Below are 12808 nucleotides of genomic sequence, written 5' to 3'. Positions count from 1 at the left end.
CACACATACGCACACGCAAACGCACACGCATAAACATCGACTACTGTACACGCATATGCACCCACACGCAAAGTAGCACACACTAATGCACGCACACGCACAGTGTGGAGGTGCATATGTCATCCCCACTGTTAATGACTCCATTATGCATGTAAACAAGGGATCGAGTACACAAGCAGTCATGTGTCCGCCACGCCCTCCTCTCCTTCCAGCAAACGTTGGCCCTGCCAAGTCGCTCCGCAGGAAACAATCTCTAGAAGACTCATGTCTACTTCGATCGCCCTGTACCTTCGACACACACACACACACACACACACACACACACACACACACACACACACCCTTGGGATCTGTTGGGGGGGCAACAGATCCCAAGGATGCACCTGCCGCATGAACAACAATGTCATACTTCCTGTTGTACAGGAAATGGGCTCCTCCCGCTTTCTCTATCACTCTCTCTCTTTGTCTCGCTCTGTTGCTGTCTCTCTCTTCCCCTCTCTGTCTGTCTGTCTGTCTGTCTCTCTCTGTCTCTCTCTGTCTCTCTCTGTCTCTGTCTCTCTGCCAGCTGCTTGGGTATCTAGCAGCCCCCGGGGTCTGGGTTCTTTCAAGGAACAGGAGGGGGGGGAGGGGGGAGAGACAGACAAGCCTCCCAGCCTGTTGTCTCTGGCTGATGGAATGTGTTTATCTCTCCAACGGCCGGCTCGCTCTCTCGAAACTCTCTTTTTCTCTCCACACTCCCTCTCTTTCGCTCTCCACACTGTGTGTGTGTGTGTGTGTGTGTGTGCGTGCGTGCGTCGGGGGTGCTGTTATTCTGAAACAGGAAAGGCCGATACTTGAACAGCACCTTCTAATAACATTTTCTGGGCCATTCTTGTTTGGGAAACGCTGCCTCTTCAGAGTTATGGAGACAGTAGCCAGTAGTCCGTTTCTTGGGGGTCTTTGTAGACTTTACATAAAGGAGAGGTTGAATTCCTGCCCGGGTTTAAACAGAGGACATCTGCAATCCTGAACTTTTATCTGAAGTTTGTTCTCTTTAAGATCACGTACAATGAATGTATAAAATAAATCCCTTTCCATTAATCAAAGTGTGTGTGTGTGTGTGTGTGTGTGTGTGTGTGTGTGTGTGTGTGTGTGTGTGTGTGTGTGTGTGTGTGTGTGTGTGTGTGTGTGTGTGTGTGTGTGTGTGTGTGTGTGTGTGTGTGTCTCCCCTGCAGGTGGTGGTGGACACGGCTCAGATTGAGAACAAGGAGGCCTACGCTCCTCAGATCACCTTGGAGGGCTCCAGGGTGCTGGTCCAGGTGCCGTCGACCTGGTGAGTCCACCCCTGACCCGCTCTGAACACCAGCTGGTGCACGCTCTGAACCGCAGCCAACACTGAGGACTCAAGCGCTCATCTCCACAATAATGTACACTTTGTAGTGCATTATAGGATTTAACTTATTATATATTGTGTTTGGGATGGTCTGCCACATTTTTTAAGTAATTATAATTTGGCGGCGATGTGGAGATTTGCTTGGTCCCATGCTGTATGTGCGTCATAGCGGTGGGATCAGCTGAATGGTGTGAAAACAACCCATTCATTTCTGTGCGCCTGTGTGTGTGTGTGTGTGTGTGTGTGTGTGCCTGCGCCTGTGTGTGTGTGTGTGTGCGCCTGTGTGTGTGTGTGTCTGTGTGTGTGTGTGTGTGTGTGTGTGTCTGTGTGCCTGCCTGCCTGTAGGTGTCTGAAGGAGGACCCGGCCACCATGTCCCTGCTGCAGCGCAGCCTGGACCCGGAGAAGACGCTGGGGCTGGTGGACGTCCTGTACACCGCCGTCTTCCACATCAACCGCTGGAAGGACAGGAAGTGAGTTCATGTTGACGCAGGCCGCCGGAGGCCTCGCATCAGAGCGGGGTCACATCTCGGTTCAGAGCATCAGGGGGTCGGCGGGCTCCAGCTGGGAGTTTTATGGCTTTAGTTTGTCCGTTTCTAACCGTGAGTTTTGTAGTTTTAGCGCTGAGCTATACTTGGTTGTATTGTTGTAACGATACAGCCGTATGTGTGTGTGTGTGTCTCTGCGTGCACGTGTGTGTGTCTCTACGTGCACGTGTGTGTGTGTGTGCGTGTCTCTGCGTGCACCAGGGCTGCTCGATTTTGGGAAGAAATGAGAATCACGATTTTTTTGGTCAAGATTGAAATCACGATTTTTCAAACGATTCTTCTTGAGTTTGCAAATAAAATGCCTTTATTCGGCATTTCCAAAAAAAAACACGGTAACTGAGTTTTCAAAATTCTTAAACTACACGGTATACAAACTGTTCAAATAAAAAAATAGAAAATTTTCAAATTGAAAATAATATACAAATAAATATGGATCCAGCTGTTCTGTCATTTCTATAAAACTTTCAATGAATAAAATAAATATACTAGAAAATTAAATAAGAACAAAGTTTAGATTACAGGCGTGCGATCAGCTGATATTTACAGTTGATCAGCTGGTTAATCATTTTCGACCCGGTCTTGCCCAGAAACACCGCTCCAAGTACGGTTTGAACTGCCGTCTTTCGGCGTTGGAGCAACGAATATGTTTGAGCCAATATGTCGAGTTGTATCTGGAGATAACTTAGTACATTGTACAGAGAGATCCTCATTTGCATTTCACCTGCCAGTATTTTGCTGAGCGTCTCGGTCTCGAGCGCAAGCTTGTGGCAGCGTCATGGCAACCGAACGTCATCGTTTCTGAAAGCCTCCGTCTACCCTGTCCACACTACAACGCGAACCCAACGTTTTCACATTCATCCACCTCAGCGATCGTTTTCGAAAAGCATCGTTTTCAGTGTCGGAATTCTCAGTTTTAGTGTGGACTTTTAGTGTGGATAACATTGTAGCACATTTTGCACATTATGTGGGCCTGTGCCTCGTCGGCTTGCCATATTAGAGAACTCGTTTTATCCTTTTTATCGAGTAAACGCGGCTGTCCTCCCTCTGCCATCTCGCGTTGAATGCTCTGGGGGAGGGACTGAATTGCGCATGCGCGTCTCTTTCACAAAACGGAAAATTCCAAAAGAATCGTTCCGACTCGATTTTATTAATTTGGCGCTCGTTTGACCCAAGAATCGAAATCGTGATCAAAATTCGATTACATGCACAGCCCTAGCGTGCACGTGTTTGTGGTGTGTGTATGTGTCAGAACATTCATTCAGGTACATGCCTCTCTGCAGATAAGGGAACAGGATAGCCCAGATGCTTAAAGCCGGCCTGTAGTATCAGTGTAGTCCTTTAGAAGAGGCGGCTCAACATCAGAGCTGTAAACACTGCTATCGACCCTCCGGTAAGAGGAGACGAGGCTGACGCGATGCCCTCCGTTCCCCAGGGAGCAGGCTCTGCCCACCATCCAGATGCAGCTGCAGCGCGAGGCCCCGGACTACAGCGTCCCGGCGGACCTGGCCCCCGGCAGCGGCAGCTCCTCCAAGAGCTCCGGCGGCCTGCCCAAGAGCATCTCCAAGCTCACCTCCAAGTTCACCAAGAAGGCCTCCTCCCACGCGGGCGGCGGCGGCGGCGGCGGCGGCGGCAGCTACTCCATCCCTAGCACGCCGTCCCGCAGCATGCTGTCCTCCTCCTCCTCCTCCGGCGGCGGCTGCGGCGAGGAGAAGCCCAAGGGCGGGCTGGCGCCCGGGGACGGCCGGCTGCAGAGCCTACTGCAGATAGGAGGCCTGCAGTGCGGCGGCGACCCGGTCCAGCTGGCCAACGGCGCGGGGCCCGACGACCAGGGCATGAACCTGCCCACCGACCAGGAGATGCAGGACGTCATCGACTTTCTGTCTGGCTTCAACATGGGCAAGTCCCAGCAGGCCTCGCCGCTGGTCAAGAGGCGCAACTCCGTGGCGTCGGCCAACCCGGCGGAGCTGAGGCCGCCCGGCGCCGCCCAGGCCGCCGCCCTTTCCCACAACACCCTGCAGCCGCCCCCCGCCCAGACGCAGCCCCAGAAGCAGCAGCAGCAGCAGCAGCAGCAGCAGCAGCAGCAGCAGCAGCTGCCGCCGCCCCAGTCGCAAGCCCCGCCCCCTCAGCAGCAGACTCCGCCTTCCCAGGCCCCGCCCCCCCAGCAGCAGCAGCAGCAGCAGCAGCAGCAGCAGCAGCAGCAGCAGCAGCAGCAGCAGCAGCAGCCCTCCCCCCAGGCCCTGCAGTTCTACCAGCACCTCCTGCAGCCGCTGGCCCAACACCAGCAGCAGCAGCAGCAGCAGCAGCAGCAGCAGGCTCCCCTCCCCTCCCCCCAGCAGCTCCAGTCCCTGCCGCAGCAGAGAATCCCCAGCAAGTGGCTGGGGAGCTCCGGGGCCCAGCAGCAGCAGCAGCAGCAGCAGCAGCAGCAGCAGCAGCAGCCTCCCCAGCAGCAGCAGGGCCCTCCGGGCGGGCTGTCCCCCCTGGGGCCCATCGGCCAGTGGGGCTCGGCGGGCCTGCCCGACCTGAGCTCGGAGCTGTACAGCCTGGGCCTGGTGAGCACCTACATGGACAGCGTGGTGTCGGAGATGCTGGGCCAGAAGCCCCAGGGCCCGCGCAACAACACCTGGCCCAACCGCGACCAGAGCGAGGGCGTGTTCGGAGGAGGGGCGCTGGGGGACGCGCTGCCCTTTGACCCCGCAGGTGAGGCCGTCTTCTGTTTTTTGCAGCAGGGGTAGACAGGTAGCACAGGGGACGTAGTCTGACATACTACTCTAGCATGTAGTGTACCGCGCGGATGTAGGGTAGGGCGCGTGTAGTATAGCACGCGCAGCGCATGTAGCTTAGCCTAGCGTAGCGTAGGGCTAGCACACAGTCAGAGAGACTGTGAGTCAGTGCAGGGCTCGTAGCTCAGGGCCCGTAGCCAGAGCATGTAGTTCAGCAAAGCTCAGCAGAAAGATGGGCTGACAGACTTGTTTTTGAATACGATTACAAACTAGGAACACTTTGTTCATAGTAATCATAGTAGATTAAAGAATTGTACAAAATCACCCAAAAAACTGTAAAATCTGAGGATCTTATTTGAGGAATCGAGAATAACATGGTGAGTCTGAGTCGGCAGAAGACACATATGATTATTTCATCACTCAACCCTACAATGTGCTTAACGTTGAAACCAGACTTTAAGAGCAATAACAAACACGGCTATAAAGGCTGACGCACACGCACACGCACACACACACCCCAAAACAACAGGGGAGTTTCGCCGGCGGTGGTGGCTGTGACTCTGGCCGGGCCTGCGTCTGTAATTTGACTGAATTTACGCTGATTTGAGCATGTGTCGGTTGCTATTTTTACGGCGCAGCAGACTGTTTGGACGAGGGCCCTGGCCATTGTGCCGAGCTGACTTAACAGCTTTTGTGCATTTTTTTTTTTCTGCCAGGGTAGACAGTCTGGCCCAGCGGAGCTGAGCTCTGGGGGGAGGGAGGGGGTGGGGGGGGGGGGGATCATGGAAGAAGTGGAAAACAGCTGAGCGTATCACAAACCCCATTACGGTTGTGTTGTTGTGTCCTGCAGTTGGCTCGGACCCGGAGTTCGCCCGCTACGTGGCAGGGGTCAGCCAGGCCATGCAGCAGAAGCGCCAGGTGCAGCACATCCGTCGGCCGAGCAACGCCCGCAGCAACTGGCCAATCCCAGACGAGCAGCAGCAGCACCGGACCTGGTCCCACCCGGACTACTACAGCGAGGGGTGGGTGGACGGGAAGGAGCGAGCGTCGCCCCCGGCAACCGTGCTCCGCAGAGCGTTTGCTGAATAAATGCAAAAAAAGGCGAGGCGTGCGTGTCGACGCGCACGTCGACACGCACGCCCTCGCGGCTTTTCTGTGGCAGCTGCCTTTTAGATAACGATCTGATTTAATCACACGGCATCGTGCACCGCGCTCACAGCCTCTGTTTCCGAGTCACGGCAGTTTCACCTTCAAAGGGGGGCTGCTGACGCACTGAGACCGAGGCCAAAGGAAGGGCCGAGTTTGCAGGGCGGACGTTAAACACAAAGGCGGACACCTCGCTCGCCACAAAGCCCTATCTGCAATTTGCCTCTGAGCCAAACATTAGTCGGCATCTATTCCTACACAGCATGTTAAGTGGCACATTGTAAATGGAAAATGGACTGCATTTATGCAGCACTATTCTAACAAGCGGCCACTCAAAGCGCTGTACAATGTTGCCTAACATTCACCCATTCATGCACACATTCACCAGCTTGTCGGGAGAAGGGAGGGTGAGGTGTCTTGCTCAGGGACACCTCGGCACTCAGCCTAGGAGGAGCCGGGGTTCGATCTAGCAACCTTCCAGTTACCAGCCAACCCCGCTCTACCTCCTGAGCCACACGCCGCCCAATCACACTGTCACGTTGTGATTCCAACCTGTCGATATCACCGTGCCCAGGGTGTGCTCTGCTGTTTAGCTTCGGTATGTAGAAGTCATAGCTGACCTCTGTCCTTCTGTGTGTCTGCGTCTGCTCTCCGCACAGTGAGCCAGTGAACAGCAGCTGGTCAGCAAATCAGGGCGACTCTGCTAGCTCCAGCGACGAGACGTCCTCGGCCAATGGGGACAGCCTGTTCTCCATGTTCTCCGGACCAGACCTTGTAGCAGCCGTCAAGCAGAGAAGGTACGCGGCTTAGTGCCAAGTGTTAGCATGTGGCTTTTGGCGTGAACCTTTGGCGCAAACCTTTGTTTGTAGGTCATGTGACCAAAACATCAACATGGTGGGGTCACTTGCCACTGGATGTGTCAATACCAGGGAAATTCGGTCATCTTCTTATAAAATGGCCGCTGCCGTGGTTTTGCTTAAAGATGAACTCCATTTGCTGCTTGCGTTCCTCAAATACTCTTCATTTTGCCGATCTAAACTATGACAGAAAATACATCTCCAAACTAATACTCCTAACATTATGAAGTGTAAAGATGGCTCCTCCTGTTCCGTGTTACTGGGGCTCATTGCCCTCCTCTGTGACCTCTTCTGCCTTCAGGAAACACAGCTGTGGTGACCCGGAGGCGTGCACACTGCCCTCCCCCCCCCTCCACCACATGGTGGACGACAGCCAGGTAAACCTTCTCTCCCTCCGGCGGTGGAACGTCAGGGAACCACAGTGGCCTCCAGCAATCTTTATTTGACGTCGAGGTCAAGTGGCGAGAAGTGTAGTAGTCATGGAAACATGTTTTGAACGCCCGTCGTAATGGTCGTAGACCTCCCAGTAGTCTTAAAGTTGAACACAAAGACACACTTTACTCTATGCTTTAGGTTCCCAAACTAAACGAGTATGTATATTCCATGCGATGCATTAAGGTCCACCTTTTTGAAACTGCGTCGCAGACACTTAGAAAACCCACTTAGAAAACAATAGGAAAGTCTGAAAAAAGACATTAAAGAGGCTTGACTTCTGGATTCCAATTCTGAAAGATGATAGACTGAGAACTGTTGGGTTGCACTTCCACAATTTTCGATAACAAAGGCAGAACAGAGCCCGATAAACATGTGGCAGGATGAAACAAGAAAGATTTACGTGTAGGATAATTCAGATCGACGTCACCTTAGACTTGAGAACTTCTGATACCCTTGAATCGTACATAATCAACGTAGACACTTCGGTACGATGAACCGCATGCACACGACCCTCCACTGTCCTGTGAGTCTGCCGACGTTAAGACGGCGTGTCCTCCGTCCACAGGACAGCAAGACCAAGACGTGGCCTCCCAAGGCGCCGTGGCAGCACACGGCGGCGCACGCCAGCGCCAACACGCTGCCCAATCCCAGCTCTTCCTTGTACCAGATGAACATGCCGACCGCCTCCCAGTGGAGCGACTCCATGCAGATGCTGCAGTCTCCCGTGTGGTCCACGGCTGGCGACTGCTCCCCCTCCTCCGGTCTCTCCTCCGGTCTCTCCTCTGGCCTCTCCTCTGGTCTGTCCTCTGGTCTCTCCTCCGGTCTCTCCTCTGGCCTCTCCTCTGGTCTGTCCTCTGGTCTGTCCTCTGGTCTCTCCTCCGGTCTCTCCTCTGGTCTCTCCTCCGGTCTGTCCTCTGGCTTCCCCTTCTCCCAGCAGCAGCAGCAGCAGCCCAAACCCATAAGCAAGGCATTCAAATCCTTCCCGGTCAAACACGAGCACAGGCCTTCCTACCTTCACCAGTACTGAGGCCCGGGGCCCGCGGTTCGAGACCCAGGGGACGGCCTCTAGCGTCTGACGAGCTAACATGCTAACAAACCGATTTGGGGACTGTAACGAGTCCGATATATTTAATTGGGATGTTTTTGAGTTGAGGTGTGTTTGGGGGTGAGGGGGGGTATGGGGGGAGTGCTGTGGTGTTACTTTAAGTGTACATATTAGCTCAACAATTTGTATCGATCTATATATTATTTTTTTTCCACGTCACACATCCGCTGCGTTCGGTTAGTGTGGCGTCATGGCAACGAGTGTGGCCGTCCGGTGGCCTAGTGGGGGGTTTCTCTGTCTGCGGGGCGCGACTCACGCCGGGGTCCGCAGGCATGAGCTGGAGACGCGCATTACCGTCGCCCACTCTGCTTCTTTGTGTGTGTGTGTGTGTGTGTGTGTGTGTGTGTGTGTGTGTGTGTGTGTGTGTGTGTGTGTGTGTGTGTGTGTGTGTGTGTGTGTGTGTGTGTGTGTGTGTGTGTGTGTGTGTGTGTGTGTGTGTTGGGGGTTACGGGAGGGCACGAGGAGTTCCGTCTCGGCCCGGACTCTATATGATACTGTGTCTACTGAGCTGTAACTGCCAAATCTCATGCAAGAGTACAGCTTCCATCTACTGTTTCATGGCTTGTAAATTACCGAGGTTGAAACTATAAATATTTACTCCTTTTTATTAAGAGGCTTTGAGCAGGCTCAGCGTGAATATAAAATCGTCGCAGGGGTGTCGTTTGCGAGGAATTACACTACTTTTTCAACCGCAGACGGGGGTCACGAGATGCAGCCCGGACTGGTGGTTGGTGTGGACCGCACTTGATAGAGTTTTTGTTGTTTTTCCAACCAAAGCGTTGTTCAGAATACTACCGGTGCAGAGGAGGAGGAGGAGGAGTTGAACAGACTAGTGCGTTGATAAGCAGCAAAGTTAACGAGCCCTACTTGACAATAGCTTTAGGGAATGTCTTGACGACATGGAAAGGAATTCAATTCCTCTTTCCTAATCAGCATTTTTGCTTCAGATTGACACTAACTCCTGAGTTAAAAGACAACAACCTAACTTTTGTTCCATTTAAAAAAAAAAAAAGATACAATATTTTTCTTGTACAAATATTGACAGTATTAATCTTATTTTTGTATTTTCTTACATGTTATACCATTACTGTATGTTAGTATACTATAGACATAATTACATACGTTGTTTTCTTTCCTGCCCTGAGATGTGAAAAGCACATATTTAGTTTTTCTTTCCTACAGAGCTACACCATATATCTATAAAGGTTACCAAATACGCCATGGTAGACACTAAGACAATAGTGTGCGACGGGGGCTGTTTTCAAACCCTCGTCCTCCTTGGTTTCTATGGCGATGGACTGTGTTCACAGGCCCAGAATGTTACCCTTTTGTGATCTTTGCGGATGCCAATGTTGCCTGTATTTATGAGATGACACCATGTTTTCCGAAAAACTAACATACTTACCATGTTTACAGAGAATTGTTTGCTGTATATACATATAAATATATATCTTTTTATAGTTAATGTGCTTTGCACAATCAAAATATAGGGTTTGTTGCTTTTTTGTCTGTGTTAACTCCCAACCTGTTGCAGCCTTTTTAGAGATATTAATTAAAGACCTTTGGACTGTAACGGTTAGCATTTCTCAGCTGTGTCAAATGGTTTACTAGTGGCTTCTAAAAAAAACGTGTTGCCCTGATCGATGGTATGAAGGGGGGCTGCTTGGCTTACGTTGCTTACTGTTCTTTTGAGCTGGCAACCGAATCTTTCCAAGTGTACCAGCAATGCAAAAAAGAAAATTAATAAAAAAAACTAGCAATTAAAATAGCCTCTTCTGTCTTATAGATATTGTACTCCAGAACCAACCCACTGTCCTTTGGCACAATGACACTACCTTTGTATCTTTAACACCAGGCCCTTCAGAGTTCCTATATTTTGTCTGATATAACAGGTATTTTTTAGTATTTGTGTAACTAATTGCTTAATTGAATTCTTTGCATTTACGGAGTGGAAATAAATGATGTTGGTGGCTTGATCCATGGCCATTATTTGCATACTTACCTGAAATGGTTCGTTGCCAAGTGCTCGAACGTTTCACTATATACAAATGAATATTAAGCTGTGAAACATATTTTAAGTTTAACTGGTAATGCAAGGGTTATTTTTATCAGCTGATGCTAGAAATGTAAACCTTGCACTTAAGCATTATTCAACGTATTACAGCCCATCCACACATCCTTGGTCTTAAAGTTTTCAGAGAATTATAGGTTTCATGTAAAAGGGGGGATATGCAACCAGGTGTGAGTAATTAACCATTACAAGCCGTTTGAAAGTGCCCTTTCCTGTGTTTTTGTGACGTCTCAAGTGGGATTCTCCATTGGCTTTCGTACCCTGGACTATCAGTCTACCAACTGGACTGTGGCAAATGTTGCTTATCTATCCATCATACACACAGGTGGACACTCCCACTTGTTTAAGGCTTGTAATGGCTAATCGCTCACACCTGGTGGCACAACATCACCCCTTTAAGGAAAATGAACCTGAGGATACAGCCAACGTATTGCCTTGCTCGCCATCTATAGGCCTATTTCATATTGTAACTACATGCCAAGATCGGAATACTGAACCACGTCACCTAGGATGTTCTGTCTACGATGCCTTTGTGTCTGAGTTGGTTTTGACAGTGGTCATTTATGACTGCAATGTTGATCCTACATGAATAGCCTCTAGTGAATCCTTTATAATATAACAAATGATTCAACGTTTAGACAAAGACAAAATAATTTAAAATAACATTTTAATGTTAAAACTAAAAAAAGTATTTACATTAGCACTTTCACAGCTGGTGATTCGTACTGAGGAATTCAGAGCAAATGGTTTTCCATTATACCAACCATTTAATGGTCATTTTTCACAAGTACCATCCGATTCAGAACAAAACTTGGCTTTGTCCACAAATGTACAAAACAATCCTAGAAAAATAGTCCGTCTTCAAATCAACACGCCAGTGTGTCAGAAGTCCATCAGCTTTCCATCACTTTGTTGGCGGGGGTCGCCGACGGAGCCGCTCCACCGTTAGGCTGGAAAACAAATCGATTTAAAACCATCTTTAGGAATCGTACCAAACACTTGCATTGACCCCTCACTTAAAATTGACCAGAGATTTCTTACATTCACAGCTTCCATCGGGATGTCGGGACTAGCGTCTGCGATGGTGGCCAGATAGACGATGTTGCGATGCAGAATCTGTTGGTATCTGTAGTGATTGAAGTTTTGTACTTTTATATTACTATACATTAGTGATGTTATGGTTTGCGTCGAGGCATCGGGGCGTGTGTCGAGTACCTCGGCTCCTCCCCCAGCGAAGCTCCGTATCGAGTAGGATTCACATAGGCGAAATGACGTAGCGTGTGACGTTACCCAGTTCCAAGATCACTTTTATGGCTATGTAATTAATCACACTCATTCTCAGTCATCATGCAGTTTTATTATTACAATTATTAGTAGGCTACTGTAGTTATAAGACAATCTATTTTGCCCGGGATGACTTAAAAATGATTTGTTCTCTACCATGAGCTCGGGAGATATTTATGAACGGCACACTCACACGTATCACTGAAATGACTTTAATTCTTAAACGTCTTGATGTTGTACGAAGCAAACATCACATCATCACAGGAAACTCTTTCTTTCATCATTTCATTCACCACTAGGTGTCCCTAGCGTACTCATTTCAAGCTTCGAGGTCGAACCACTTTGATGGTTCATCTGGCTGCGAGGCTTTGACGTTTCATGAGGCATCATCTCGGCACCACTACTATACATTAGACTTAGGATGAAACACCGCACGGTTCTTGGTGTGGTTTCTATGGACGTTACTTACTGAACACACTCCACCGCTCTCCCCTTCTGCTGGTACTCTGCGATGCAGCGGATCAGCTGGTCGTTCTCCTCCAGCAACTGAGGAGAGAACCAGACACCGGACCGGATGTGTGAGGACGTTTGACCACACAGACCCATATTAGGATTATTTTTTATCAATTAATGTTGAAACCAGACTGAACAGCAATAACACAAACATATCTTTAAAGGCTGACACACATACAAAAATAGTATGCCAGAAAAAGATAGATTACATAATATGGACAATTCAGTATGCAAATATTACAGGATGTTGCAAATCCGGTCGCATTTCGCAGCAGGCAAGCCAGCATGCTTTTTTGGGCTATTCTGCATCTCAATCCATAGTGGCCCTCCAGGTGTAATGTTCAGGGACATCACCTTGATTATATCCCAATTGTATACAACAGTACGCACTTTGTAAAGGGTCACTGCAGTACGTACTTAAAGTAAAAAGTATGATGCAATTTGTAATGCAGCCCGAGTCAGTAGCATTTAACATGAGCGATGTAACACTGATGTAGAGCTAGCCGTTAGCTCTGTTCTACAAGTTTCTTACTCTCTGTATGGTTTCTTGGTTGATTGTAGCCGTTCCTCGTAGTCTCTTCGGCACAAAAACCACCGACATGGCCCTTCTATTCAGCGGCTAACGTTATCAGCTATCAAACTACAGCGTACGGTTGTGATGTTGGTGTAATGTGTGGTGCTGTTCTACGGGGAACCAGCGGTGCCCAAAAGCACGACCACGTCATATGCGCGACTCTGCCAACTGCAATACTAACGACG

At 49.8% G+C, this 12808-nt stretch overlaps 2 protein-coding genes across 2 annotated transcripts in view; one reads left to right on the top strand and one right to left on the bottom strand.

The window, feature by feature from the left end:
• Positions 1 to 12325, top strand: part of LOC130404100 (granule associated Rac and RHOG effector protein 1-like) — a 39430-nt gene extending 27105 nt beyond the window's left edge. Inside the window, exons 8-15 of the mRNA XM_056608714.1 lie at positions 1215 to 1312; positions 1718 to 1843; positions 3351 to 4029; positions 4096 to 4615; positions 5489 to 5660; positions 6444 to 6581; positions 6943 to 7018; positions 7642 to 12325. Of these exons, the coding sequence (XP_056464689.1) occupies positions 1215 to 1312; positions 1718 to 1843; positions 3351 to 4029; positions 4096 to 4615; positions 5489 to 5660; positions 6444 to 6581; positions 6943 to 7018; positions 7642 to 8103 (2271 nt within the window). The 3' untranslated portion in view covers positions 8104 to 12325. The remainder of the gene's footprint in view (positions 1 to 1214; positions 1313 to 1717; positions 1844 to 3350; positions 4030 to 4095; positions 4616 to 5488; positions 5661 to 6443; positions 6582 to 6942; positions 7019 to 7641) is intronic.
• On the bottom strand, positions 9430 to 12743 carry ss18l2 (ss18, like 2). Its single transcript, XM_056608713.1, has 4 exons — positions 12582 to 12743; positions 12006 to 12082; positions 11294 to 11378; positions 9430 to 11202 (listed from the first exon to the last, which is right to left on the bottom strand). Exons 1-4 carry the CDS (start codon positions 12648 to 12650, stop codon positions 11146 to 11148), a joined length of 288 nt encoding a protein of 95 aa, XP_056464688.1. The 5' UTR covers positions 12651 to 12743; the 3' UTR covers positions 9430 to 11145.
• Between the last annotated feature and the right edge of the window lie 65 nt (positions 12744 to 12808).

Source organism: Gadus chalcogrammus, chromosome 14 (genome assembly GCF_026213295.1).
Source record: "Gadus chalcogrammus isolate NIFS_2021 chromosome 14, NIFS_Gcha_1.0, whole genome shotgun sequence".
Taxonomy (NCBI): Eukaryota; Metazoa; Chordata; class Actinopteri; order Gadiformes; family Gadidae; genus Gadus; species Gadus chalcogrammus.
The sequence above is the reverse complement of the archived record's forward strand: the minus strand, read 5'-3'. Positions and strand labels throughout refer to the sequence as shown.